Below are 26487 nucleotides of genomic sequence, written 5' to 3'. Positions count from 1 at the left end.
TGAGATTTTCAAATATTGAACCAGCATTGATTTCTGGGATAAACCCCAACTGGTCATGTGTACTATTCTTTTTATAGCTTGCTTGATTCATTTTGATGTTTTGTTGAAAAATTTTTTGTTTATGTTCATGAAGGATGTTGGTCTGTAGATTCTCCTCCTCCTCCTTTTGCTATCGTTGCTGCTCTCTTCCTCCTCTCCCTCCCTCTCCTTTTTCTCCTCCTCCACCTTCTTCTCTCTCTCTCTCTCTCTCTCTGTCTCTCTCTTTCACACTGTCTTTGTCAGGTTTTGCTATGAAGATAATTCTAGCCCCATAAAATAAATTAGGAAGAATTCTTTCTTCTACTATTTCTGAAAGGGATTATGTATAATTGGTGGCATTTCTTCATTAAATGTTTGATAGAATTTTCCAGTGAAAATATCTAGACCTGGAGATCTTTTCCTAAAGGTTAAATAAGTCAATCACTTAAATAGTTATGACTATATCATGTTATCTATTTCATCTTGCACAAGATTTGCTGGTTTGTGGTTTTGGAGGATTTGGTTCATTTCCTTTTTGTTTCCTAATTTATGTACATAAGTAGTTTTTTCCTAATATTCTGTTAATGTATACAGAATCTGTAGTGAAAGCCTCCTCTTTTTTATCCCTGATAATGACAATCTGTGCCTTGTATCTTTTTTCTTCCTTAGTCAAGTTTTGCTTCATGTTTATCAGTTTTATTGATATTTTCAGATATCCAGATTTTGGTTTCATTGATTTTGTCTATTGCGTTTTTTTTTTCAATTTCATTGATTTCTGTTCTTTAGTATATCTTTCTTTCCTTCTTGATTTCTGCTTATTTTTAAAATTGGCTTCCTAAGGCTTAAGTTTAGATTATTTTTAGATTTTTTTCTAATATAAGTATTTAATGACATAAACTTCCCTCTTATCATTGACTCAGCTGTACCACATAAATTTTCATGAACTATTTTTACTTACATATCTTTTCTAGTATCTGTTTAGATATAGGAGACCCACATACTACTTAGAATTGTATTGTTTAATATGTGTTTGAAGATTTTCCTGGTATATTTCTGCTATTAATTTCTTGTTCAATCCCTTTGTGATCAGACAACATATTTGTATGATTTCAATTATTTTGAATTTAAGATTGTTGTATGACCCAGAATACGGTCCACCTTGATGAATATTCCGTGTGCATTTGAAAACAATGCCTATTCTGTTTTTGGTGGACTGTTCTGTAAATGTCAAATAGACCCAATTGGTGGATGGTGTTTTTCTTTTGGTTTAGTCTCTCTGTAGTCCAATCAGCCTCCTGAATTTATAAATTTATGCCTTTTGCCAACTTTGGAAAGTTTTCAGTCATTATTTCTTCAAATGTTTGTTTAGCACATACTCTTTCTGTGGTCTTTCTGAGACTCGAACAATATGTATATTAGAACTTTAATTTTCTCACAGGTCCCTGAGGTTTTATTCATTTGTTTGCCAATCTTTTTTTCTCTGTATTGTTCAGATTGCTATCACTCTATGTTCAAGTTCACTGATTTTTTTGTCTCTTCTCCATTTTGCTATTATTTCTATCTAATGAGATTTTAATTTCGGTTATTATATAATTTTGTTCCAAAATTTCCATTTATTTCTTCTTTATACCTTCCATTTTTTTTCATGATTCTTTTTAAAATTTATTTCAAGGATGTTCACAGTTGTTCATTTAAGCACTTGTGTAATATCAGTTTCAGTCTTTAACATATAATCTCAATATCTATTTCATCTTATAGTTGGCATCTATTTATTATTATTTTCCATGTAAGTTGAGAGTTACATGGTTCCTTGTTTGCCAAGTAATTTTGGCAATGGTGTTGAAAGATTACTGTTTAGAGACATGTAGTACTCAAGGATTCTATAAATATTTGTCCATTTCCTCATTAGGGAAAAAAACAACCGAAGTCTATCTGATCAGTTAATATCATACAAATTAGTTTCATTATCACACTTTATTTTTTCTTCTATTGGTACAATTATTTATCTTTTTGCTTTTTAAAGATTTTACTTATTTATTTGAGAGAGAGAGAGAGAAAGAAAGAGAGCACGAGCAGGCAAGAGGGACAAACAGACTCCCCACTGAGCAGGCAGCCTGACAAGGGCCTGATCCTAGGAGACTGGGATCATGACTTGAGCTGAAGGCAGATGCTTAACCTACTGAGGTAGTGGTTATAATACCTCCCAGGCAGGAGTTGCTCTGGGGTTCAATAATGCATGTTAAAGATTAGAACCAAACTAATGCCTAGCACACAGAGTTGGCAATATATCAGTGATAGATTTCTTTCTTTTCTTTATTCCAAAAAGCAATTGTATTTATTCTGGAAAAAAAAAATATCAACTGAAAAGTGCTCTAAGGAAGAATTTCCAAATTTCCTATAGTAACTCATTCCAAAGTTGTATAAGAAAAAATGTCACAAAATCTAAGTGTATGTGAGTAATGTCTATTTAATGGGGTTTAGATATCAACTTAAGTACCTCCTCTCATTAGTCATTTATGAGATATCCCAGTAATACTTGTAGGTAAGATAAAATGAAAACAGTTCAAACAATGAAAAAAATACCTAAATAAATGTGAACTACATGACATTTTGGGGACATACAGCATTGATAAGATTTTAAAATGAAGTTAACATATCTTTGGCAAGTTAATTAAGAGAACTTTAGCCTATTAAATACTGTTCGAAATTTCACAACTTAAGGAGGGTTGAACTATATATCTTTGCTCTACCCAGAAAAAAATCCTATAATTTTCACTGAAGGAATTACAAGAAAATTAGAAACTTTTGCTTAAGAACATTAATTTAGATAGTGGACTAAATTTTCTTTAAAAAAAATAAAAAATAATGTACTTACTTCTAAGATTATGAAGTAACATATCTAGTAAAGTCATAAATTTTGAATATTGAATAACAGAAAATTCCATTCCTCTAGCCCACAAAAATCCAGATACATAATAATCTAGTAGAATGGCTTCCTTTAGACAGGTGTGAAGGTTTTTGAAATTCAAAAACTTTTTCAATTTTCTGTAACAAAGAGAAAATCCAGACATTAAAACCAGATTAATGCACAGCTCCTTTTCTAAGTTTTGAAAACTCAAATAGTTTTCTTGAATGAAAATTCTATAATGCCCTAAATCTAAAAATATTCATAGTTATATCAAAATTCTAAGTCCACAATGACATTCAAAAGGAAAACAGAGAGAAGGAAGAGGAAGAAGAGATAAAGAGAGCAAGAGTCAGCACTCTTGTTGGTCTTCTTCCATTTGGTCTCTTGTAATTCTCCTTCTCACCTTCCTCCTCTTCTTCCTTCTTCTGTCTTTGAAGTACAGCAACTCATTTTGTCTATGCTATAATTTTCTATTAACCTTCAAATTTTTTTTCCAAATCATTTCCTTTTCATTTTTTATACTTTTCTCAATACCGTCTTCTAGGTCCCTTAGTGTTTTCAGCAATGTTAATTGCCCCTTGGGCTGTTTACAGAGCTCTCTCTTTTCTACTCTGCCTTTTTAGATGCTTTATTACCTTTTATTTCTTGTTATCTCTTCCTTGAGTTTTTATATCTCTATTTTATACTCTTGTTGTGGTTGCTTCATAAGTTGTCTTTTTAAATTCATGATAAATATTTGACTATTTTTTTTCTGCTCATGGCTATATTCATTTGGTTGTATTTTCTTTCTTGCCAGTTTTTTTCTCCCTATTCTTTAATTACTTTTTTTTTCTTAAAATTGTTTTGTATGCATATTCCTTGTTTTTTTTTTTACTCAGACTTGGCCATGTGACAAGCTATTTTCTGTACAGAATAAGTTTGTGTCATTTATTCTAGTTTTTTACTCTTTTTTCAATTAGTGGGGGAAAGGAAAAAAAAAGTAGGATGGGTTCTCATTACCATCACATAAACAATCTATTTCTTATAAACATGGGAATTATCTGTTCTAAGCCTGTATATCCTTGTCCTGTTATTGCAAACAAGTGTTCTTGAAATAGCACTTCAGGGTTTTCTTCTCACCTAGGAGAATAATTACGTTTTTTAACTCACTCTAAGATCTTCAACTATGTGTATCTTTCTCATTCTTTCTCTTCCATTTCTGCTTGAACTATAATGCTTCTGGCAGTCATCCTCTATTTTGTGGTTTGGACATATAGTATTCTCCTTGTTTGGATAAAGAAGTTATTGGTATTTCCTTGTTGCTTATATGTGATTTCTGAAGGACTGTGTGTGGGTGTGTGACAACTTTATACTGCCATTTTCAAAAAAGGAAGTCCTTATTATTCATAATATTGAAATAGGTTCTATAATCAGAATATATACAACAGGATGAAGCAAATTTGGGAAAAAATTAAGCTGATGTTGTATTTAACCACTAACATCCATCTCATCTACAGTGGTGTCAAGGTAGACCTCAACCACAAAAGTAAGTTCTGATTCCTCTAAACCAATTAAGATAATCTCCCCTCTTCCCATAATGCAATATAATGGTATTCAATATATGGCATTTTCTATAGTAACTACTGGTCTGTGGTGGGCACTCTCCTAAATTGTTCTAATTCCTAAGGATGAGGTTTATTTTATTCTGTGGAACAAAAATACAAGAGTAAATAAGTATGTTTGATTGCTACTGGTAGCCATCTTATAGTCATAAGAAAAATCAATTCTAAAATTATAAATTTCTTGATGATACTATGGAGGACTTGAGTCAATCAACTCTGGAGTCAAATATCTCTGAACATTTTATTCCCAACAGTTAGTCTTCCTTCTAACTGTACATTTTATCTGCCATCTCCATGCTGTTCCTTAAAAAAAATTAAATATTTGACTTAAATAGTTGATGTGCTCTTTGCTTTTAATTTTCATTTTTTAAGTGTCTGGTTATATGTAAATGAAGCCAACTATTTGTCCAAGAGTATTTTAATGAAACTTCTTTGACCACTTCTATCTTTGCTCTTCCCCATCCCCCCTCCACCACCTTCCCTAGTACCATTTGAATCTTAACCGTCAACTTGAATTGCAGGGCTGAATATTTACCATTTCTACTCTCAGCTCACATATTTCACCCCAAAGGAGGTTATGCAGGGAAGCATCTGGAGCAAGATGCTGCTGCAATTTGAATGCAAAGGTTCCATGCATTTTACTGGCAAATCTTTAAGTTTTTCGTCTGGGGATAAGGGAAGATGGGACATGGGAGAGGAGAGAAGGCTATAGCTGTGGCATTAGAGACTATGGGGGAAAAAAAAGATGCTTAACTGGGATTTAGGAAGTTTTACTATAGTGACAGGTGATGTAACTATCTACTTCATCTCATCAAGAAGCCCAGGAAAGGTATTACATTATTCCTACATGCTCTTGAAATTGGAATGCATCTTATTTTTTTTTAAATATGATCATATTCAGAAATAAGCCTTAAGGCAAGAGCTGAACAGCTCATGGAAGCCCAGTTATGGAAGGTTATTAAAAGATCTCTCAGGAGCACCTGGGTGGCTCAGTGGGTTAAAGCCTCTGCCTTCAGCTCAGGTCATGATCCCAAGCATCCTGGGATAGAGCCCCGCATCGGACTCTCTGCTCAGCGGGGAGTCTGCTTCCCTTCCTCTCTCTGCCTGCCTCTCTGCTTACTTGTGATCTCTGTCTGTCAAATAAATAAATAACATCTTTAAGAAAAAAAGAAAAAAAAAGATCTCTCAGGGTTATTTCTGTGTTTAGTTATTTTCAGTTTAGTCCTTAACATTTTTTCAAAAAGGATTTGGGTGTATCTGTAAAAAATCAGGGTTACATTAAAAGCAAGAATGTTTGATAATAGTTAGGAGATCATGAGAAATGTACTCAGAGGTTTAACTTTACTTGAAGTGTAATCTAGAAATATGTTTTAATGATACTATAATGTTTCATTTGGTTGGCTGCTTTCATGAAACAGTTTTTAATTTTAAAATGTAGGGAAATGTGATTTCCTATAATTTATTTAAATAGGTTTATAGCTTTGTAGACTGCATGATTTTGGCATACTTCTGTTACTTGGTGACAGGGTACCTAAATTATATTTCTGTCATTTTGAAAAGTATATAATCCCCATCTACAATAATGCTATTTTAAATGGGAAGTGAACGATTGATTGCAAATATTTCAGGATTACTATTATAAAAATCTTATAAAGAACCTCAAAAAAATTACTCTGCAAAGAAATAGCTCCTGACATAACACTGTCATTTATCCAAAATTGATATCCAAAATCTGAGATTACTTCAGGTGAATTCTATTAATGAAACAGTCTAAAAGGTCAACCCATGTTGAACCTGGTTGTTTTTATACAGTTAACTTCTGTATCACCCTCTGTGTTATTTCCTTTATCCTAGACATCACCACTTAAAGATTAAAAATACTTTTAGAATTTAAATATTTGGCAACAAAGAGAGCCATTAAGTGGGAAAAAAAGATCGTCACACAAGGTATGGTACATGGTACAACTTAAGATGTGGTAAGAATGAAACAAGTGTAAAAAATTTGTTTGCATTATCTTTTATTTAATATTAATTGCATTTAATATAACATCTTTGATATTTAATACAAATAAATTGTAAACTCTAAGAAATATCTGTCATCATATTATTTTGCCTAGTATGAAATACCTATTTTTTGCACTTTAATGATCAATATTTGGAATTATCTAGAAATGGAAAACATTTAAAGCATAATCAGTGATACTAATAAAAGAATTTTGCTAATCATTCTGATACTAAAATTCAGAATTTCCAGTGGCCATTCATTTCTATAAAAATGTTAAAGTTACCATGATATACTTGTTTAAAAATCTGTGAAATTTTTAATTGACTTAATACTTATAAAGATATAGATGGTAAGCAATATGGCCACATCACAGATACCAGGATTTCTAGCAAGATTTGCAGGCCCTGAAACTGAAGACCATCCTGGGAAAAGACCTGTCAGTGTCATTTGCCTGCTCTTAATATGTCTTCCCTTCTCAGATTTCTTTTCCAGCCAGTACATCTGTCATATTTCCTTCTTAGTAGTAAATCACCTCTATTCCACAATATTTGAAAGATTTGCAAATGATAGCCACTGACAGAGTCATTTTCTATTTGTCCATTATGGTCCACAATACCTTCCTAACATCCAGATGACTGATCTGCAGAAGAGACATTACAGTCCAGAACATCACATCATGTGTAAAGTGGGCTCTCTACACATTATAGTCAATCAGTCTTCATATTATTAGAGAAAGATAACTTTTAAGATGACTGATTACTCAAAACACATTTTAGGAACTTGTGTGTTAGATATATCTGACTAGAGTTCTACGTAAATGATTTGCTATAGAAATCAACGGTCTTGAGAATGAGATGTACATGTATTAGAATTATTCCCATACTTTCAGTTATATTCACATTTTTAGGAAAAAAACATGAAATTAGAGTATTTAGTATAGCTTCATATCCAATAAAAATCACAGGTGGATGGCTAATACTCAGAATTTCCAAAGTATTAAAATATATTAATTCTTAATATTACAGAAAAAACAACTTATTCTTGTCACGATGAGACAGAAGACCTAAAGGTTACTGTGCATAATTGACAGTTTTACGAATGAAAGAGAAAAGAAGTAGAAGACAGCATATGTTAAAGACTGCTTTTAACAATAAATCCCTATTCTCTGTTAACATTTGCATGTTGGTCTGAAATGCACTTCTTGCATAAAGACGACAGCTGAGCAGTGTAAAAAGTCAGTTGTTTGAGAATTTTGGTGTTCCAGACTCTGGAGATTATATATATTTGGAGATATATCTATATCTATATCTATCTATATATATATATCTATATTTGCATGTATAATAATTCTTTAGAAAAAAAGTTTAAAATATATAATAGGATATTGTGATCATTTATAGATGCAGAATTAGAACTGTTTTATATTTGGTTGTAATATTGAAATGCTTACTGTTGAACTCCATCTATGTCCTCTGCCAGCATTTCAGTGATTTGAGCAGCTGAAAGAAAATCTGGAGACAGAATCTTTTCATGTTCCTGGAATTCAGCATCTCTCTACCAAAACAAAAACAAAACAACAGGAATGAGTTATTTCAATAATATTATTAACCCAATAATATCAAAATGTGCTTAGTTTCTAGTTGCCATCAGAAATAAAAGTGAAACACAACAGTCTTCTAGATAATCATTTTTCTCTTCATTTTCAAGTAATGGTACCTCTCAAAAGTTGAATATCTAGTTCAATTCTCTTTTATGCATATTTAAAACTGGGTGATGGCTTTCAATTAACAAACTCGTTTTTGGTATTTATTTTTTTCATCATGATAACGTACTCTTTAATCCCACTTCCCCCTCCTCCCCTTCAGTAACCATCAGTTTGTTCTCTGTAGTTAAGAGTCTGTCCTTTAGTTTGTCTCTTTTTTAACCTTTGTTCATTTGTTTTGTTTCCTAAATTACACATACAAGTGAAATCATATGGTATTTGTCTTTCTCTACTTTATTTCACTTAGCATTACATTCTCTAGCTCTATCCATGTTGTCATGAATGACAAGGATTATTCTTTTTATGGCTGAATAATGTGTATATATTATATATAGTTTATTATATATAATACTATATATAATAAATTATATATATTATATTAATTATTGTTAATAATTATAATTATTAATTACATATTCTGTTAAATAAATTATTATATATTATATAATATTATATTACATATCCCACATATTCTTATTATATATTATATAATATTATATATACAGGATTTAAGGATATTAAGGACTTTTGCATCTTTACTCATGAGAGATATTGGTCTGTAGTTCTCTTTTTTGTGGTGTCTTTATCTGATTTGGGTATATCAAGGTGATACTGTTTTCATAGAAGGAATTTGGGAGTTTTCCTTCCTTTTGTATTTTTTTGGTATAGTCTGAGAAGAATAGGTATTAACATTTCTTTAAATGTTTGGTAGAATTTGCCTGTGAAGCCACCTGGTCCCAGGTTTTTGTTTTTTGGGCATTTTTTGGTTACTGAGTAAATTTCATTGCTAGTAACTGGTTTGCTCAAATTTTCTCTCTCTCTCTCTCTCTCTCTTTTTTTTATTGCTTTAGTTTTGGTAGATTACATGTCTCTAGGAAATCCAACAAGCAGACATCCACCCAGCAGTAACCAGTCTGCCACGTGTCTCACTGAAATATCCACTATGTCTCATTCAAGGACGCAATGTCTACCTGGCAGTGACCAGCATGCCATATATCTTACCCCTAGAAGCTGAAAACCCAGTGCAACTGAGGGTATAGCAGGACCACTTCTTAATTCTAAGAGTTTTGGTCCTCAACAGGATTGGCCACCAATCCTCAATGCAATACCAACATCATATCATTACAATGAGGAGACATCCACCCAGCAATGAGAAAGAAAGAAAGACTTAGAAGTCTGTGTTCTATACTAGGGAAAACATGTGGTGGATCAAACGTGCTGCTTATGGGAAGAACTTCCCAGAGAGTCACCAATAGGCTGATCATCCCCAAATGTGTCTTGGTTTCTCCCAGTGACAGTCTTAAATCACTGTGGGGGCTTGGAGGACTTGGATGATAAGTCTTATGTGTGTGTGTTCCCGGCAAGCCACAAATAAATTATCATGCAGAAGATTTCCTCTATAGGGACTGCTACATAAGAAATAACTTCTGACACTTCCCTGGGTTCTTAGTCACCTAAAAACACTTTCTGATGGGAAGGAACAAGTGTCCCTTTTCTTTGGAGCTGAGTGATTCAGTCTCTTATGCCAGCTAATAGCCTTAAGAAAAACTGTCCAAGAACTGAACCAGAGAGTCTTAAAATTAAAGTGAGAGTAAAGTTTCAGAGCCAACTAAAGCAATCCAGAGCACAGGGAATGAACAGGGAGTGAGAATAGGGAATGAGAATAGGTCCCATATCAGTTCTCCCAGTTTTCCTTTTCCCCAGAAAATAGACCAGTTACACAGAGGTGCACAGAGACAGAAATTACAGCAGCATTACGCCAACAGAGTAGGCAATCCCCAAAAGTCAAATTGTGCTGTGCAGACTTAATTTTGGGGTACCATTGTTCCTCTGATGGTCACTTCATAATTACCAAGATGATGCAGGCAACCCAAATCCAAGGACCCAGAGTGGGTCTCACAGGACCAGCCAAGTGGGTGCTTGTTTCATGCAGGATGGAAATCAAATGCAAGCCAAGGAGATGAGAGCAGATACAGTAAAAGCATCCAAAGACTCAGAAAGGAAAAGGAGCATGAGCCTCATCTTTGCTTGGGTATCTGGAGTTTTTAATGGAGGACTGTGGTCTTGTATGTGTCCTCTTTCGTCATCCAGGAACTGATCGAAAAAGAATGAGTTAATTACAAACTTTAAAAAATACTATAAGGAGGAGTCAAGATGGCAGAGAAGTAGCAGGCTGAGACTACTTCAGGTAGCAGGAGATCAGCTAGATAGCTTATCTAAAGATTGCAAACACCTACAAATCCAACGGGAGATCGAAGAGAAGAAGAACAGCAATTCTAGAAACAGAAAATCAACCACTTTCTGAAAGGTAGGACTGGCGGAGAAGTGAATCCAAAGCGACTGGAAGATAGACCACGGGGGGAGGGGCCGGCTCCCGGCAAGTGGCGGAGCAACGGAGCACAAAATCGGGACTTTTAAAAGTCTGTTCCGCTGAGGGACATCGCTCCAGAGGCTTAACTGGGGTGAAGCCCACGCAGGGTCAGCGTGGCCTCAGGTCCCGCAGGGTCACAGAAGGATCGGGGGTGTCTGAGTGTCGCAGAGCTTACTGGTGTTAGGAAGGAGAAGCCGGCTACAGAGACAGAGCTGAGGAGTGAGCTCTCAGCTCGGGGTTACCTTGAACCGGTCGCAGGCTCGGTCAGCTCAGAGCGCGGCCGAGGGCCAGGGTGACGGGAGTAATTGGGTGCTGTTCTCTGAGGGCGCACTGAGGAGTGGGGCCCCGGGCTCTCGGCTCCTCTGGGCCGGAGACTGGGAGGCCGCCATCTTCATTCCCGCCCTCCGGAACTCTACGGAAAGCGCTCAGGGAAAAAAAGCTCCCGAAAGCAAACCTGAGCGGATTACTCAGCCCGGCCCCTGGTAAGGGCGGTGCAACTCCGCCCGGGGCAAAGACACTTGAGAATCACTACAACAGGCCCCTCCCCCAGAAGATGAACAAGAAATCCAGCCAGGACCAAGTTCACCTACCAAGGAGTGCAGTTTCAATATCAAGGAGAGCAGCGGAATTCCAGAGGACGAGAAAGCAAAGCACGGAACTCATGGCTTTCTCCCCATGATTCTTTAGCCTTGCAGTTAATTTAATTTTTTTTTCTTTTTCAATTTTTTTTCCCTTCTTCTGCCAAATTTTTTTTAACTTTTACCCTTTTCTTTTTTAACGTTTTTTAACTAGTTTATCTAATATATATATATTTTTTATTCTTCTTTTTTATATTTTTTCTTTATTCATTTTCTTTTTTTAAATTTTTATTTTTTCTTTCTGAACCTCTTTTTATCCCCTTTCTCCCCCCTCATGATTTAGGATCTCTTCTGATTTGGTTAAAGCGTATTTTCCTGAGGTTGTTGCCACCCTTTTAGTATTTTACTTGCTCCTTCATATACTCTTATCTGGACAAAATGACAAAACGGAAAAATTCACCACAAAAAAAAAAGAACAAGAGGCAGTACCAAAGGCTAGGGACCTAATCAATACAGACATTGGTAATATGTCATATCTAGAGTTCAGAATGACGATTCTCAAGGTTCTAGCCGGGCTCAAAAAAGGCATGGAAGATATTAGAGAAACACTCTCGGGAGATATAAAAGCCCTTTCTGGAGAAATAAAAGAACTAAAATCTAACCAAGTTGAAGTCAAAAAAGCTATTAATGAGGTGCAATAAAAAATGGAGGCTCTCACTGCTAGGAAAAATGAGGCAGAAGAAAGAATTAGCGATATAGAAGACCAAATGACAGAGAATAAAGAAGCTGAGCAAAAGAGGGACAAACAGCTACTGGACCACGAGGGGAGAATTCGATAGATAAGTGACACCATAAGATGAAACAACATTAGAATAATTGGGATTCCAGAAGAAGAAGAAAGAGAGAGGGGAGCAGAAGGTATATTGGAGAGAATTATTGGAGAGAATTTCCCCAATATGGCAAAGGGAACAAGCATCAAAATCCACGAGGTGCAGAGAACCCCCCTCAAAATCAATAAGAATAGGTCCACACCCTGTCATCTAATAGTCAAATTTACAAGTCTTAGTGACAAAGAGAAAATCCTGAAAGCAGCCCGGGAAAAGAAGTCTGTCACATACAATGGTAAAAATATTAGATTGGCAGCAGACTTATCCACAGAGACCTGGCAGGCCAGAAAGAGCTGGCATGATATATTTAGAGCACTAAGCGAGAAAAACATGCAGCCGAGAATACTATATCCAGCTAGGCTATCATGGAAAATAGAAGGAGAGATTAAAAGCTTCCAGGACAAACAAAAACCGAAAGAATTCCAGGGCTGCAAGGTTGGTTCAACATCCGCAAATCAATCAATGTGATACAGCACATTAATGAAAGAAAGAACAAGAACCATATGATACTCTCCATAGATGCGGAAAAAGCATTTGACAAAGTACAGCATCCCTTCCTGATCAAAACTCTTCAAAGTGTAGGGATAGAGGGCACATACCTCAATATTATCAAACCCATCTATGAAAAACCCACCGCAAATACCATTCTCAATGGAGAAAAACTGAAATCTTTTCCGCTAAGGTCAGGAACACGGCAGGGATGTCCATTATCACCACTGCTATTCAACATAGTACTAAAAGTCCTAGCCTCAGCAATCAGACAACAAAAGGAAATTAAAGGCATCCAAATTGGCAAAGAAGAAGTCAAGCTATCACTCTTCACAGACGATATGATACTATATGTGGAAAACCCAAAAGACTCCTCTCCAAAACTGCTAGAACTTGTACAGGAATTCAGTAAAGTGTCAGGATATAAAATCAATGCAGAGAAATCAGTTGCATTTCTCTACACCAACAAGAAAACAGAAGAAAGAGAAATTAAGGAGTCAATCCCATTTACAATTGCACCCAAAACTATAAGATACCTAGGAATAAACCTAACCAAAGAGGCTAAGAATCTATACACAGAAAACTATAAAGTACTCATGAAAGAAATTGAGGAAGACACAAAGAAATGGAAAAATGTTCCATGCTCCTGGATTAGAAGAATAAATATTGTGAAAATGTCTATGCTACCTAAAGCAATCTACACATTTAATGCAATTCCCATCAAAATCCCATCCATTTTTTTCAAAGAAATGGAACAAATTATCCTAAAATTTATATGGAACCAGAAAAGACCTCGAATAGCCAAAGGAACATTGAAAAAGAAAGCCAAAGTTGGTGGCATCACAATTCCGGACTTCAAGCTCTATTACAAAGCTGTCATCATCAAGACAGCATGGTACTGGCACAAAAACAGACACATAGATCAATGGAACAGAATAGAGAGCCCAGAAATAGACCCTCAACTCTATGGTCAACCAATCTTCGACAAAGCAGGAAAGAATGTCCAATGGAACAAAGACAGCCTCTTCAATAAATGGTGTTGGGAAAATTGGACAGCCACATGCAGAAAAATGAAATTGGATCATTTCCTTACACCACACATGAAAATAGACTCAAAATGGATGAAGGACCTCAATGTGAGAAAGGAATCCATCAAAATCCTTGAGGAGAACACAGGCAGCAACCTCTTCGACCTCAGCCACAGCAACATCTTCCTAGGAACATCGCCAAAGGCAAGGGAAGCAAGGGCAAAAATGAACTATTGGATTTTATCAAGATCAAAAGCTTTTGCACAGCAAAGGAAACAGTTAATAAAACCAAAGACAACTGACAGAATGGGAGAAGATATTTGCAAACGACATATCAGATAAAGGGCTAGTGTCCAAAATCTATAAAGAACTTAGCAAACTCAACACCCAAAGAACAAATAATCCAATCAAGAAATGGGCAGAAGACATGAACAGACATTTCTGCAAAGAAGACAATCAGATGGCCAACAGACACATGAAAAAGTGTTCCACATCACTGGGCATCAGGGAAATACAAATCAAAACCACAATGAGATATCACCTCACACCAGTCAGAATGGCTAAAATTAACAAGTCAGGAAATGACAGATGCTGGCGAGGATGCGGAGAAAGGGGAACCCTCCTACACTGTTGGTGGGAATGCAAGCTGGTGCAACCACTCTGGAAAACAGCATGGAGGTTCCTCAAAATGTTGAAAATAGAACTACCCTATGACCCAGCAATTGCACTACTGGGTATTTACCCTAAAGATACAAACATAGTGATCCGAAGGGGCACGTGCACCCGAATGTTTATAGCAGCAATGTCTACAATAGCCAAACTATGGAAAGAACCTAGATGTCCATCAACGGATGAATGGATAAAGAAGATGTGGTATATATACACAATGGAATACTATGCAGCCATCAAAAGAAATGAAATCTTGCCATTTGCGATGACTTGGATGGAACTAGAGGGTATCATGCTTAGCGAAATAAGTCAATCGGAGAAAGACAACTATCATATGATCTCCCTGATATGAGGGAGAGGAGATGCAACGTGGGGGGTTAAGGGGGTAGGAGAAGAGTAAATGAAACAAGATGGGATTGGGAGGGAAACAAACCATAAGTGACTCTTAATCTCACAAAACAAACTGAGGGTTGATGGGGGGAGAGGGGTAGAGTGAGGGTGGGTGGGGTTATGGACATTGGGGAGGGTATGTGCTATGGTGAGTGCTGTGAAGTGTGTAAACCTGGTGATTCACAGACCTGTACCCCTGGGGATAAAAATATATTATACGTTTATAAAAAATAAAATAAAAAAATTATAAAAAAGTACCTACATGTTCCTCATTGAGCGTGGGGCTCAGGAGGAGGCAAAGACAAGTAAAAAACTTGTTAGCCTCAATAACTTAACATCTAATGGAGGGAACAAACCAAGGGTGACTTTAAAACGAGAAAATAAAATAAGTGAGTCATAATAAAAGGACAAGAATAGACACAGGACAAAGAGAGCCTATAGAGAGGAGGTCCAGAAATGCACTTGGTAAGGTTGGACAAGAATGATGGAATTAATCAGCAACAGAACACACGTGGACTGGTTCTGTAAATATCAAGTAATTCACACAATGGTGCCTTGGGTACAAGTCAGGGACTAGTTGGACCTAAGTGGGAAGTGGGCATTGGGAATATGTTGTGGGAGATCTCAAATTTAATACTTGAATAAATATTTACTGAGTGATTACAAAATGCAACATATTGCACAAGAGAGCACAAATATTTTAGATCCTTGGCTGGTCAAAGAGTGACAAGCTGAAGAGTTTGTTCTTAATAATACAGACAGTAAGGAACCCATGAAGTTTTTTAGCAGTGAAATGATAAGATAAAACTGTCCTTTAAGGAAGGGCAATTTGTAGGGGAATGAAGAAAGGAAAGGAGCAGAGAAAGGACACAGAGGAAAGTTCAATGAAAATGTGTTTGAAACTGGTTAGGAATGAGGCATGGGATTGCACTGGGCTCCTAGCAATGTGCATGAAAAGAAAGGGGTGAATGCAACATTATCTGGGGGACTAAAAGTGGTAAGAATAAATAGTATATGTATCTGAAATAGATGACTGAAAAAAGAGAAAGGTGGAAATTCTCAGGCCCTCCAGAAGCTGGAGCTTTTGTTCAGAGTACAGTCTGTAAAAACCATATGTGGCACTCTTGTTACACCAATAAAAATAAAAGCATTGGAAGATGATACCCGTTTTAAGAGGGCAACATGACAAGTTTGATTTCAGTGGTTGAATTTAAGGTGGAGTATGCATATCGAGGAAGAAATGTTTAGAAGGTAATTAGAAATGCTAGACTCAGAAAAATCCAGTTTAAAAATATTGGCTTAAGAGTCACTCCAAGTATGACAATGGATAAAACTGCCCAGAGCCAGAGCATGGGGAAAAGAGCTGTGAGTGGAGGATGGAAGAGGAGACTGAGAAGCAGAGGTAAAAAGCAGTAGCTCCATAAAAATAAAAAAACGTGAGATTTTGGGGGAAGGTGGGGGCAAATGTTTTCAATTCAATATTTATTTATCCTTCCATGTGAATGGGTTCTAATGAATAAGAACGACAACAAAATGCTTTGCTATAGCTAACAAGATCACATCCTACATTTTCCTTATTTCTTTCCAGGAGTACTAAAATCCCCAAACTAAAACTTATTGGTAATGGCAAACAACTTAATGTTTGTATTTAATATTAGGTTATTGTATTTTTATTTTTAAAAATCTAATTTAGACATAAAATGTGCTACTTTATTAGCTATCTTTTTGTAACCTAGGGTTAGCAAAGTAACTAAACTGGTTATTCAGTTAGTTTATAACCTAAACTATATCATTCAATTAGTTTATAAACTCAATAAGAAAAAAAAAATATTTTAGTACCTAATAGAATACCTTGCACCTAGTAGGCTCTCAGATCTTGTAAATTGAATTGTATGAACTCAGTTTTTAGACAGGATGGTATTTTAGTCAATAACATATGACTACATATTTGTTAAATGTTTGTTGGTTATGTTTTTTATTATTAGCTGTAAAGTATAATTATTCCTATACTGTCAACTCCATTAGACTGTAAATTCCTCAGGGACAGTCATTCAATCTTTTACTTCTTTTTATAATTCTGCCGATCCTAGTTATGTCAACATAGGTTGTTAATCGACTGTCTGAATTCATCTCTATCATCTGATGACATTATTAGATGATAGTGAATGATGAATAGTAGGACTTGGATTTGGAGGGCTCAGAGGGTTTGACTACTGATTAATTTTGTGACTTACAGCAAGTCATTTGAATCTAAGTTGAATTCATGGTAAAAAATCATTTTGAAATGTTTTAAAACATAAGATTACTATCATTAACAAAAATATGCATGGAGGGTACACTGTACAGACATTCAGATCAATTTTATTTGATGTGAAAATTTTCTGGATAGAGAAAAATAGGTCACACAAGACTATATGAAAGGGAATACAATAATCTTAAATCTTTTGTACAATAAAAATTCTAGGTAAAATGCCTAATATTAGTGCCTCATTTTTTACTAAAGCTGGATAGTTTAAGATAATCATCTTGTAGGAAGGTTTGCCTCTGGTTTTTGTTTTGTTTTCTTTTGTCTTAAATTGAATTCCTGAACCTATTTTATATTTTATTTAATTTTTTTTATTTTTTTGAGGAATATATATATATGTATATATATATATAAAATTTATGTTTTTTATTTCTTTTAAGTGTAACAGTATTCATTGTTTTTGTACCACACCCAGTGCTCCATGCAATCCGTGCCCTCTCTAATACCCATCACCTGGTTCCCCCAACCTCCCACCCCCTGCCCCTTCAAAACCCTCAGATTGTTTTTCAGATTCCATAGTCTCTCATGTCCTGAACCTATTTTAAACTAGTGCTCTTTCTTGTTTGTTTATATACTGCCTTGCACTTGAAAGGATATAAGGTGGTAAAAGTCTTTAATCTTTCAACACATATATTCTGACTTATAAAAATTAAAGATACAATACAAAATTCATGAATAGACTAATAAAAATGTGATATGTAATTTGGTTTTCTCTGTAAAATTCCATCTCTGACTAGAAAAATATGTAAGCTAAACTTCACTGTAACTCATTTTATTCCACCACCTGGTAATTTTAGCAATTATTCCAGAAGCAATAAAATTGTAAGCCTAATATTATATGCCCGATAATCTTTTCTCTGAATTTCTTCTCTTATTCACCTAAACTTTCCACATTGTATGTCTTCCTTCTTGAATTTAAGCTTTTGAGATATCTTTCTATCACTGGTAGTATCCCATAAGATTCTTAATAAATGTTCATTAAAAAAAAGATAACATATTTCATCAAAGATGACTAAGAGGAGTTTCGCAGTCATAAAGAATATAGACTAGCCTACAATTTCTATACTTAGAAAGTCTCTCTTCAAGCATGAAAATAAATGAACTAAGGAGCAACACTGTGTTGAGCCATGTCAGAGCCTGAGGCAAAAGGAAAGATCAGTACTACTGATTCTGTCTTTACTTAAAATTTTGATCCATTATGAGCTTTTTGTATTAACTTTTAATTTAAAAAAAATGCCTTCGACTGAAGTTAAGTATCTTGACTACTGAATTTCTGGCATCTCTTAAATTTATGCCCAAGAAGACTGCCCTACATGCCTCAATACACTCCATGCCATGTTAAGGAGCCAATTTAAGAAAAAGAAAGATATTTAAAAATAATAATAACAGATTAAAGAAGGATAAGTGAAAACAAGAACTAGTTCTTTAAAGTGATGAATAAAATAGGCAGAAATATTTGGCAAACATAGTTAAATAAAAAAATAAACATATGACACATTCTATAGACTTACATTTGAAAATTACAAGACAATGTGTAAGTCATCAAATTTGAACAGGGGTAAGAAAGAGAACTGAACTGACCACATAAACTAAACTGTAAGTCTACTTTTTTTAAAAAGTCACCACGCCCAGATAGTTGTACACTTGAAGTTCTACCTAACAATGAAGAACACATAAATTCTGTTAGACTAATAATTACAGACTGTAGACAATTCATTTTTAAGAAGCTGGCAGAGTCTACACACAAAAACCTAAACAAGCACAAAATGGAAATTATAAATCAATATCATTCATGAATTCAGATGTAAAAATTTTAATTAAAGTATTGTCTTAGAAAGTTGAATCCAACAGTGTACTAGGAAAAACAAGCTATCATTATGACCAAATAAGATTAATTTCAGAAATTCAAGGATGGATCATCATTAACAAGATACTTTTTGTGTCAAATTAAATGATAAAAAATGATATAATAATGAAATATTAAGTGGGCACTTGCTAGAATTCAGGAGCAAAACTCTTAGTAAAACATGAATAGAAAAAAATAGCTTAAACACAAAAAAGATTATTTGTCAAAACATCAGACTGAATGGTAAAAAACTGAAGTCATTCTCATGAAACCAGAAACTAAAAAAGGATTCTGGCTAGTAACATTATTGAAATTTAACACTCTGTAGAAATTCTAACTAATATAATAAGAAAACTAAACATGTGGCTTAAATATTAAAAATGAAGAAATAAATCTTTATTTGAAGGTCACATGGTTGTATACCTAAGACACCTGACATTGTACTAACATGATTTCAGTTAATAAGAAATTTGATAAGATGGTAAGATAACACAAATATATAAAGGCCGATTGCTTTTCTCTATATTAGAAACTAATTAGAAATGGAAATGGCAGAAATGTGATTAAACTATACTTGGTTATAAATATAATAAGAAAGATATAGGACCTATAGAAATTATAAACTTTATCAAAAGTTTAATAAAAAACTTAATAAAGGAGATTTATTGGAAACCTTCAAAAAATTAAATCCTTCCTACATTATAAATGTAACATGATGGCAATTTTAAATCTCAACTGTATCATTCTAGAACTTTATAAGCTAATTTTTAAAAATTCTTATGGAAGAATAGATATATTTTTAAAAAGAAAAATAGTGAGAGGAAACTTTCCAAATTAGATATTAAAGCTAAATATAAAATAGTATGGCATTGACTTAAGAATGGGAAAACTGGTCAGTAGAAAAGAAAAAGATATTCAAAAATATATCTATAATAATATATATAAATTTTCAGAAATTCAAAAATACACACACATGTATACATACGTGTGTGTGTGTGTGTGTATATAAATAAATAAATGTTTGGAGTCTCTATTCTGTTCCACTATTCTGCCCATCCTTGTGTTCATTCACATGTATATACACATAATGTGATAGTGGTAGTCCATTCTCAATGGAAAGAGAGAGGATGGTTTATTTAGTAAATGAAGCTGGCATAACTGATGGTTCATGTCTAGAAGAAAATAAAATTAGGTACTCATTTAAAATATATCAAATATATCTATCAAAAATTAATTTTAGCCATGTTAAAGGCTAAACCTTAGTAAAACAATACTTTATATATTAGGAAAAGAGTAAAGATTACTTGCATCATCTGAAAGGGAGGATGAAGACAGGAGAAACAGGACTTTGAAAATAAGAAAGGAAACCCAAAGACCACTAATAAAAAGAAGGACAAGCCCAAATGTTTGTCAAATTCTCCACACTCACAGCCACTACTCCCAGAAGTTCTAAATGTTTTATAAATAATGTTTATAAATAATACTACTGTATATTAACATTAACTACTGTATATTAACTGTCTTCTCAACAGTATTTTAAGTAATAATTTTGTTATCCTCCCCCATGGTCCTGCTCAGGTCTTGGGAGATCAACACTGGAAAGAATTTGACCTAAGAAGAACCTTTCAGTATCTAACTGAAAGAGGGGTCTCGGCCATATTTTCCATCTAACCCCTAAAACATATTGTGGACACAAATGGGCAGCCAGCAGACCTCATCACTCTAAAGAATGCAGGCTCTACAGATCCACTGGCTTCTCTGTGACCTAGAGGAACCCTGCTATCATTGGAATGGAAACTGGGTTCTACCATGCAGTGTATCAGCCTGTTCATCTCAGTACAGGCTAAGTGAGTACAGCTCAATGAGTCCAAATTCCCTCTTGATTTCTTCAGTTTGTTACCAACTAAAAGACTGAATATTTTCTGAATTGCTTGTCACAGGGAATACCTGCTCCTCCAAGAGGAGTTAACAAATGTGCCCACCAACAGTGCTAAGATGGCAGACAGTCACCTGAGGTCTATAACTCAACTCATCTGACCCATCTAAAAAACAAAAGTGATTTTCTTTTCCCTTGGGGCATAGCACTTCTTTGCATCTTCAAAAAAGGGGGGGGGGTATTTTTTTCTTTTCTTCCTTTATTTATTTTTTTTGAAGTGCAGATTCATCAGCCCCAAATTATCAGAAAAGACTATCTACATCTACATGGACAAGTACATACATACAAGTGTACACTGATAATTGTGCATTTTCTTAGGTAAGTTTTTGTATATTTTTAAATAACATGACTTAATTGGGAAATTTTCTCTGCCACTTTCGAAATTGTATTACTTACATTAGCGATCACAAGGGAGTAACTAGCTTAGACAGCAGTTTATCACATTAAAATGTATTTTTAATGTATGCTAATTTCAACAGGCTCATAGGACAGTCAGTGTGCTAATTTAGCGGTCTGCAGTATTGGGAAGAATCTGGATTGGTAACGACTTGTATATATCTATCTGGCAAGGCACCAGATTATTGGCTGTGTGTTTCTACATTTAGAAAATAGCAGCTAATACTTAGCTTCTGCACAAAAAATGTTATTTAGTGGGCGCCTGGGTGGCTCAGTGGGTTAAGCCGCTGCCTTCGGCTCAGGTCATGATCTCAGGGTCCTGGGATCGAGTCCCGCATCGGGCTCTCTGCTCAGCAGGGAGCCTGCTTCCCTCTCTCTCTCTCTCTCTGCCTGCCTCTCTGTCTACTTGTGATCTCTCTCTGTCAAATAAATAAATAAAATCTTTAAAAAAAAAAAAAATGTTATTTAGACTAAGAAGGGAGTATAGCCATGTCAATTATAACATTATTATTCACCTTCAGTCTTTAAAAAAAAAAATTCAAGAAAAAACTTTCTAGAACATGATGGACTCCGTGTGAAGATTTAAACATTTTCTTTTAGCAATATCTGGAATAGCAGATATGTTCCTAATTAAAATCTCAGGATACTAAGCTTATGAGCAATTAAAGTTATCTAAAACCCATTTATTATTGAGAGCTGGTGTTGCGAGGGGCCTAAAGATAAATCCTTTTCTTCTTCTTCTTCTTCTTTTTTTTTTTTTCCATATACAGGAAACCACTGGAGAAGGTTGATCTTCGTAGAGACAAGTGGATGATGAGGAACGAAGCCAAAACCAAAAGGTCGATTTTCCAGGGCCCCTCCTTTGTCCTATCATGTATCTCCGTATTTAGAGAAGTGGTAAAATAATCAGGGAGACACCAAGCCCTGACCTTCAAATATTAATCAATCTACTAACAATGAATAGTTATTATTCCATGACACCTTTGAGCAATAGGAACTATGATCACTGCAAAAGAATTAGCAGCACTTTCTAAAAGGGACCGGTCCATTTTAGATTCCAAGATCCTGTTTCAAGGGCAGAGAATCCGGGAGAAGAACGGCGTTGTGAGGTCGCGGGAACCTGGAACCGACCAAGGGAGGAATTTCTACAGTTTCCACTCCAGGGCACCTCTCGCGGCGCTCCGGGGCGGGGGCGCGGCCGGCGGCAAGGCTCGGGGAGCGCAGGGCGCTTCCCGGACCCTGGCACCGCTTGGGTCCACTCCGGTCCGCTCCGGTCCGCTCCCTGCCCCGCCGCCACTCGTCGCCGCGCTCCCAATCCCGGAGCCAGGCGCCTCCCTGGGGACGGGTCCCAGCCGCGGGCCGCGTGGGCCTGAGGCGTGAGATCGAGGGTCGCGGGTGCCGGGAAGGGGCGGCGTACCTCCGACTCGGGTGTGGTTCCCGCCGGGGTCGTCGCCGCGGGGGTCGTCCCCCCGGGAGTGGTCCCCATGGACATCCTCAGGATCTCGCCCCGGAGTTGCGGCCCTTCGTCGCCTAGGCAACCGAGGCGGGGCCGCAGGCGCGAGTCTGGGGAACGAATCCCTCCTCTAAGAGGCTTCCGGGTCGGAATTTAGGACGCTCAGTGGGAGGGTAGGGGCGGGGCCCGGGCGCTGCAGGGCTGCTCTGCCGGGAAAGACCCCCTCAGGAGCGCTTTGAATCCTCTGGTAGAGACAGACTTGTTCCTTTTAGTAAGAATGAAAGCAAGAAGGGGGCGGGGAAAAGGCAATTTAAATTACAGCAATTTAAATGAGTTAGTATGTGGAGAGGTGTCTAATGCTAGCATAGCAAGTTCTCAATAAATATTAAAGTGAGATATATGGGGCACCTGGGCACCTGGGTGGCTCAGTGGGTTAAAGCCTCTGCCTTTCGCTCAGGTCATGATCTCAGGGTCCTGGGATCGAGCCCCGCATCAGGCTCTCTGCTTGGCAGGGAGCCTGCTTCCTCCTCTCTCTCTGCCTGCCTCTCTGCCTACTTGTGATCTTAGTCTGTCAAATAAATAAATAAAATATTTTTTTTAAAAAGTGAGATATATTTTTGGAACTTGATAATTGATTTTGGATATTAAGGAGTTATTGTAATTTTAAGGCGATATTAAGAAAAAAAGGTTGGGGCGCCTGGGTGGCTCAGTCCTTAAGTGTCTGCCTTTGGCTCAGGTCATGAGCCCAGGATCATGTGATGAAGCCCAGAATGGGGCTAGCTGCTCCAGAGGGAAGCCCACTTCTCCCTCACTCCCCCTGCCTGTGTTCTCTCTCTCGCTGGCTCTCTCTGTCAAATAAATAAATAAAATCTTAAAAAAAAGAAGAAGAAGAAGAAGAAGAAGAAGAAGAAGAAGAAGAAGAAGAAGAAGAAGAAAAGGAGGCTCCTGTTAGAGATGCATACTGACAGATTTAGGGATGATGAAGTGATACAATGTTTACATTTACTCCAAAATAGTGAGGGGAGGGGTTTGGATCATTGAATGGAGTTATGGTAGGTGAATCAAGATTGAGTATATGAAGGGGGCAGGGTCATTACACTACTCTATATTTTATATATGTTTGAGATTTTCCATAATAAAGCATTTACAAATAATATATCTAGTGGCTCTATTAGTATTCTACTCTGATGACGACACCCGCTTTGAAAGTTCACTTTGTATTTACCTGCATGGGGGTTGCTATGCAGAAAGTTTACTGTAAAGATCAGACATTACGTAAGTGCTTTGGTTTCCCCATCTGTAAAAAGAGATGGTAACAGGGCCTGCCTCAAAGCATTGAGGATTTAACATGCTAATACATGAGGATTTTACATGTGAGGATTTACCATGTTAATATATGAAAATGTTTAGAACAATGTCTGGCACCTATAAGTGTTAGATGTTATTAGGATTCGTATTAATTTGTGTTATGCTTCTTGTGAACTTAATCCACCCAGTACACAGCAGCCAGGATAATATTTCATCATGGACCTCTTATATTTGCCCCCTTCGTATACTCAATGCCTTTCAGGTCAAATTGAGCCATGTAGCTTTACCTAGCCTCATGATAATTGTGCCCAATTGCCTCACAGTTCAATTATGCATACAATTCATACTGTCAACTTTTGTTAATGAATTCTCCCATTTTGTGTATGTTTGGTCAATCTTTCAAGTGAATTGTAGGGTCCTTTCCTTGATATCTTCATTCTTAAAGAAGCTGGTTTAGCTCCTAACAGAGTAGTCATTCAACAATGTGTTTATGACTTCCAACTCCATTCAAAGAGAACTACATTAGAACTTCCTCAATTAGTGAAAATATAGTCGATTTATGGTGATTGCCAGAGTTAATATAAGAGCTACCACCTCACAAACTCATTACAATGCTTAATTATTTGATTGTTTCCTTCTGATAGCTACTTCAAAGAAACTGAAAATAACAAGTCACCTTCTGCTAGGTGACAATTCTCCACGTTCTTTAAATCTAGCATTTGATAAAGTGCTAAAGCATTGATCTCTCCAAACTGCCATTCTAGTTACCTCAAAGTTCTGATTTATTTCTCTGGCCTTTAATTGTACTGCTATTTCTTTGATAGTTTTTAGGTTTTCTGTGCCCCTTTTTTTGACTAGATGGATACTCCATTAAAGATGGAATCAATTTTCACAGTAATGGGAGTGTTTCCTCAGAAAGGGAAGAATTGTTTTGTAGGAATTCCAGTTTTACTGTATTTAATGGTGTAATTTATTGGAGAAGTCATTTTCGAGGAGGTAATTTAATTTTATGGGACACAAAATTTTTTGCCCAGTAAGGAGTGGTGTTGAAAGCCCATTAGCCTGAAGGTTACTTTTAATTTGCACAAGTTGAAGCTGATTTTAGCCTCCCACTTCTTTTGTAGGGAGGTGCCAACAAGGAAGACAAATCTCAGTAGGTGATGTGCTTTCTTACATGGAAAGGTCAGTTAAGTCTTCCTTCTCAGGTCTCTTTTGAAGATAAAGGCTTCAAACCAAAGCCTGTAAAATTCAATTTTTTATCTTATTGTTGTAGGATGGAAGAGAAAGGGAAACATATGGGTCTCGTAGTTTACAATTATTGTTTGAAAAGACCTTTGACTTTTACCACATCACAGTGAAATATGGGATAGCTCAATACTGTTATTTTGACCATTCGGATTAGTCCCTGTTCTCCTGAAAGTATTCTCATCCATATACCTGTAAACCTGTGCTTTTTATAAATAGAATCAGATTTTCTGGAAGAGAGGCATTTTCACAATTTTGCTAATTCAAGTATTGGATGTTTAAAATGAACCCTATATTTAAATACCTGAGAAACATTTAGGAAATGTCTAGACAATGCTGTGATGGATGTTGATGGCCTAGTGTGGCAATATATGGCAATGAGCTACAATAGCAAGATGTCAGCTGACTTCTTAGGGTAAGGAAACATTTCATGGTACCTGTGTTAATGGCTCTTTTTAAGTATGAATGAAGTTCTTTAACAACAAATGAAATAATGTCACTAATGTGATTAATGATATACTAGTAGTTCAAACAATGTGATTCCTGAGGTCTTCAATCTTTTAACACTCCTGATGATCTTAAGTGATCAAGCTGGAAAAATTCCAATTTGGCCTTTAAGCAGTTCTGAGACACCACGACATTCTGCAGATGGAATTCAGACAACACGTCTGCCTCGAAATACATTAAAATTGTTAGATGTGGAAAGAAAAAAAATATATAAAAAGAGTTAATTTGTGAGTAATTGCCCTCATTCTCTGTTCTGTATTTAATTTTAGCCAAGAAAGTAGTCCAATAGATAATCAATTTTGAAATCTATTCCATTTTCTTAACCTTTACCTAATCCTCAAATCTGGCCTTCTTATTTCAGTCAAGTACCTTAACCTGTTCAAGTCATATGTGAGAACATTTTAAAGCTTAGTAAAATATGTTTAGGAGATAGCATATTGCAGTAGTTTTAAGTACTTCTAAGACTGACTAACTATGGGAACTGGTAATGATTTTCAACAAACAGTTGGTACAATTTTGACGTTGTTCATTATGTGCAACTTGTCTTCAAAACTCTATACTCTCTATTGTGGGTTTATCTGTTATTCTCTCTCCAGTGATTCCTTTCACAGTGGATCCTTTTTGTTCTTCAAATGGAACAACTTTCTTTCCTTAATCAGCAAATACTCTCTTTTCCTAATCCAGAGACCTCTTTAAGATAGCTTTATAACTTATACTTTTTCTTCCTGATCAATTTGTTGAAAAAGTGGGATCTTACTCCTCATCTCCCTTTAAACCTCTCCATG

General features: G+C 35.9%; 1 protein-coding gene across 1 annotated transcript in view; it reads right to left on the bottom strand.

The window, feature by feature from the left end:
* The window catches only part of LOC111145379 (ciliary associated calcium binding coiled-coil 1), a 123502-nt gene extending 100714 nt beyond the window's left edge, over positions 1-22788 (bottom strand). The window contains exons 1-3 of the mRNA XM_022500247.1: positions 22607-22788; positions 7983-8086; positions 2894-3063 (exon numbers count right to left, since the gene is read on the bottom strand). Of these exons, the coding sequence (XP_022355955.1) occupies positions 2894-3063; positions 7983-8086; positions 22607-22681 (349 nt within the window). The 5' untranslated portion in view covers positions 22682-22788. The remainder of the gene's footprint in view (positions 1-2893; positions 3064-7982; positions 8087-22606) is intronic.
* Between the last annotated feature and the right edge of the window lie 3699 nt (positions 22789-26487).

The sequence above is a fragment of the Enhydra lutris genome, unplaced genomic scaffold (genome assembly GCF_002288905.1).
Source record: "Enhydra lutris kenyoni isolate GAN:26980312 unplaced genomic scaffold, ASM228890v2 scaffoldscaffold12, whole genome shotgun sequence".
Lineage (NCBI taxonomy): Eukaryota > Metazoa > Chordata > Mammalia > Carnivora > Mustelidae > Enhydra > Enhydra lutris.
This window is presented reverse-complemented; position numbering and strand designations above follow the sequence as displayed.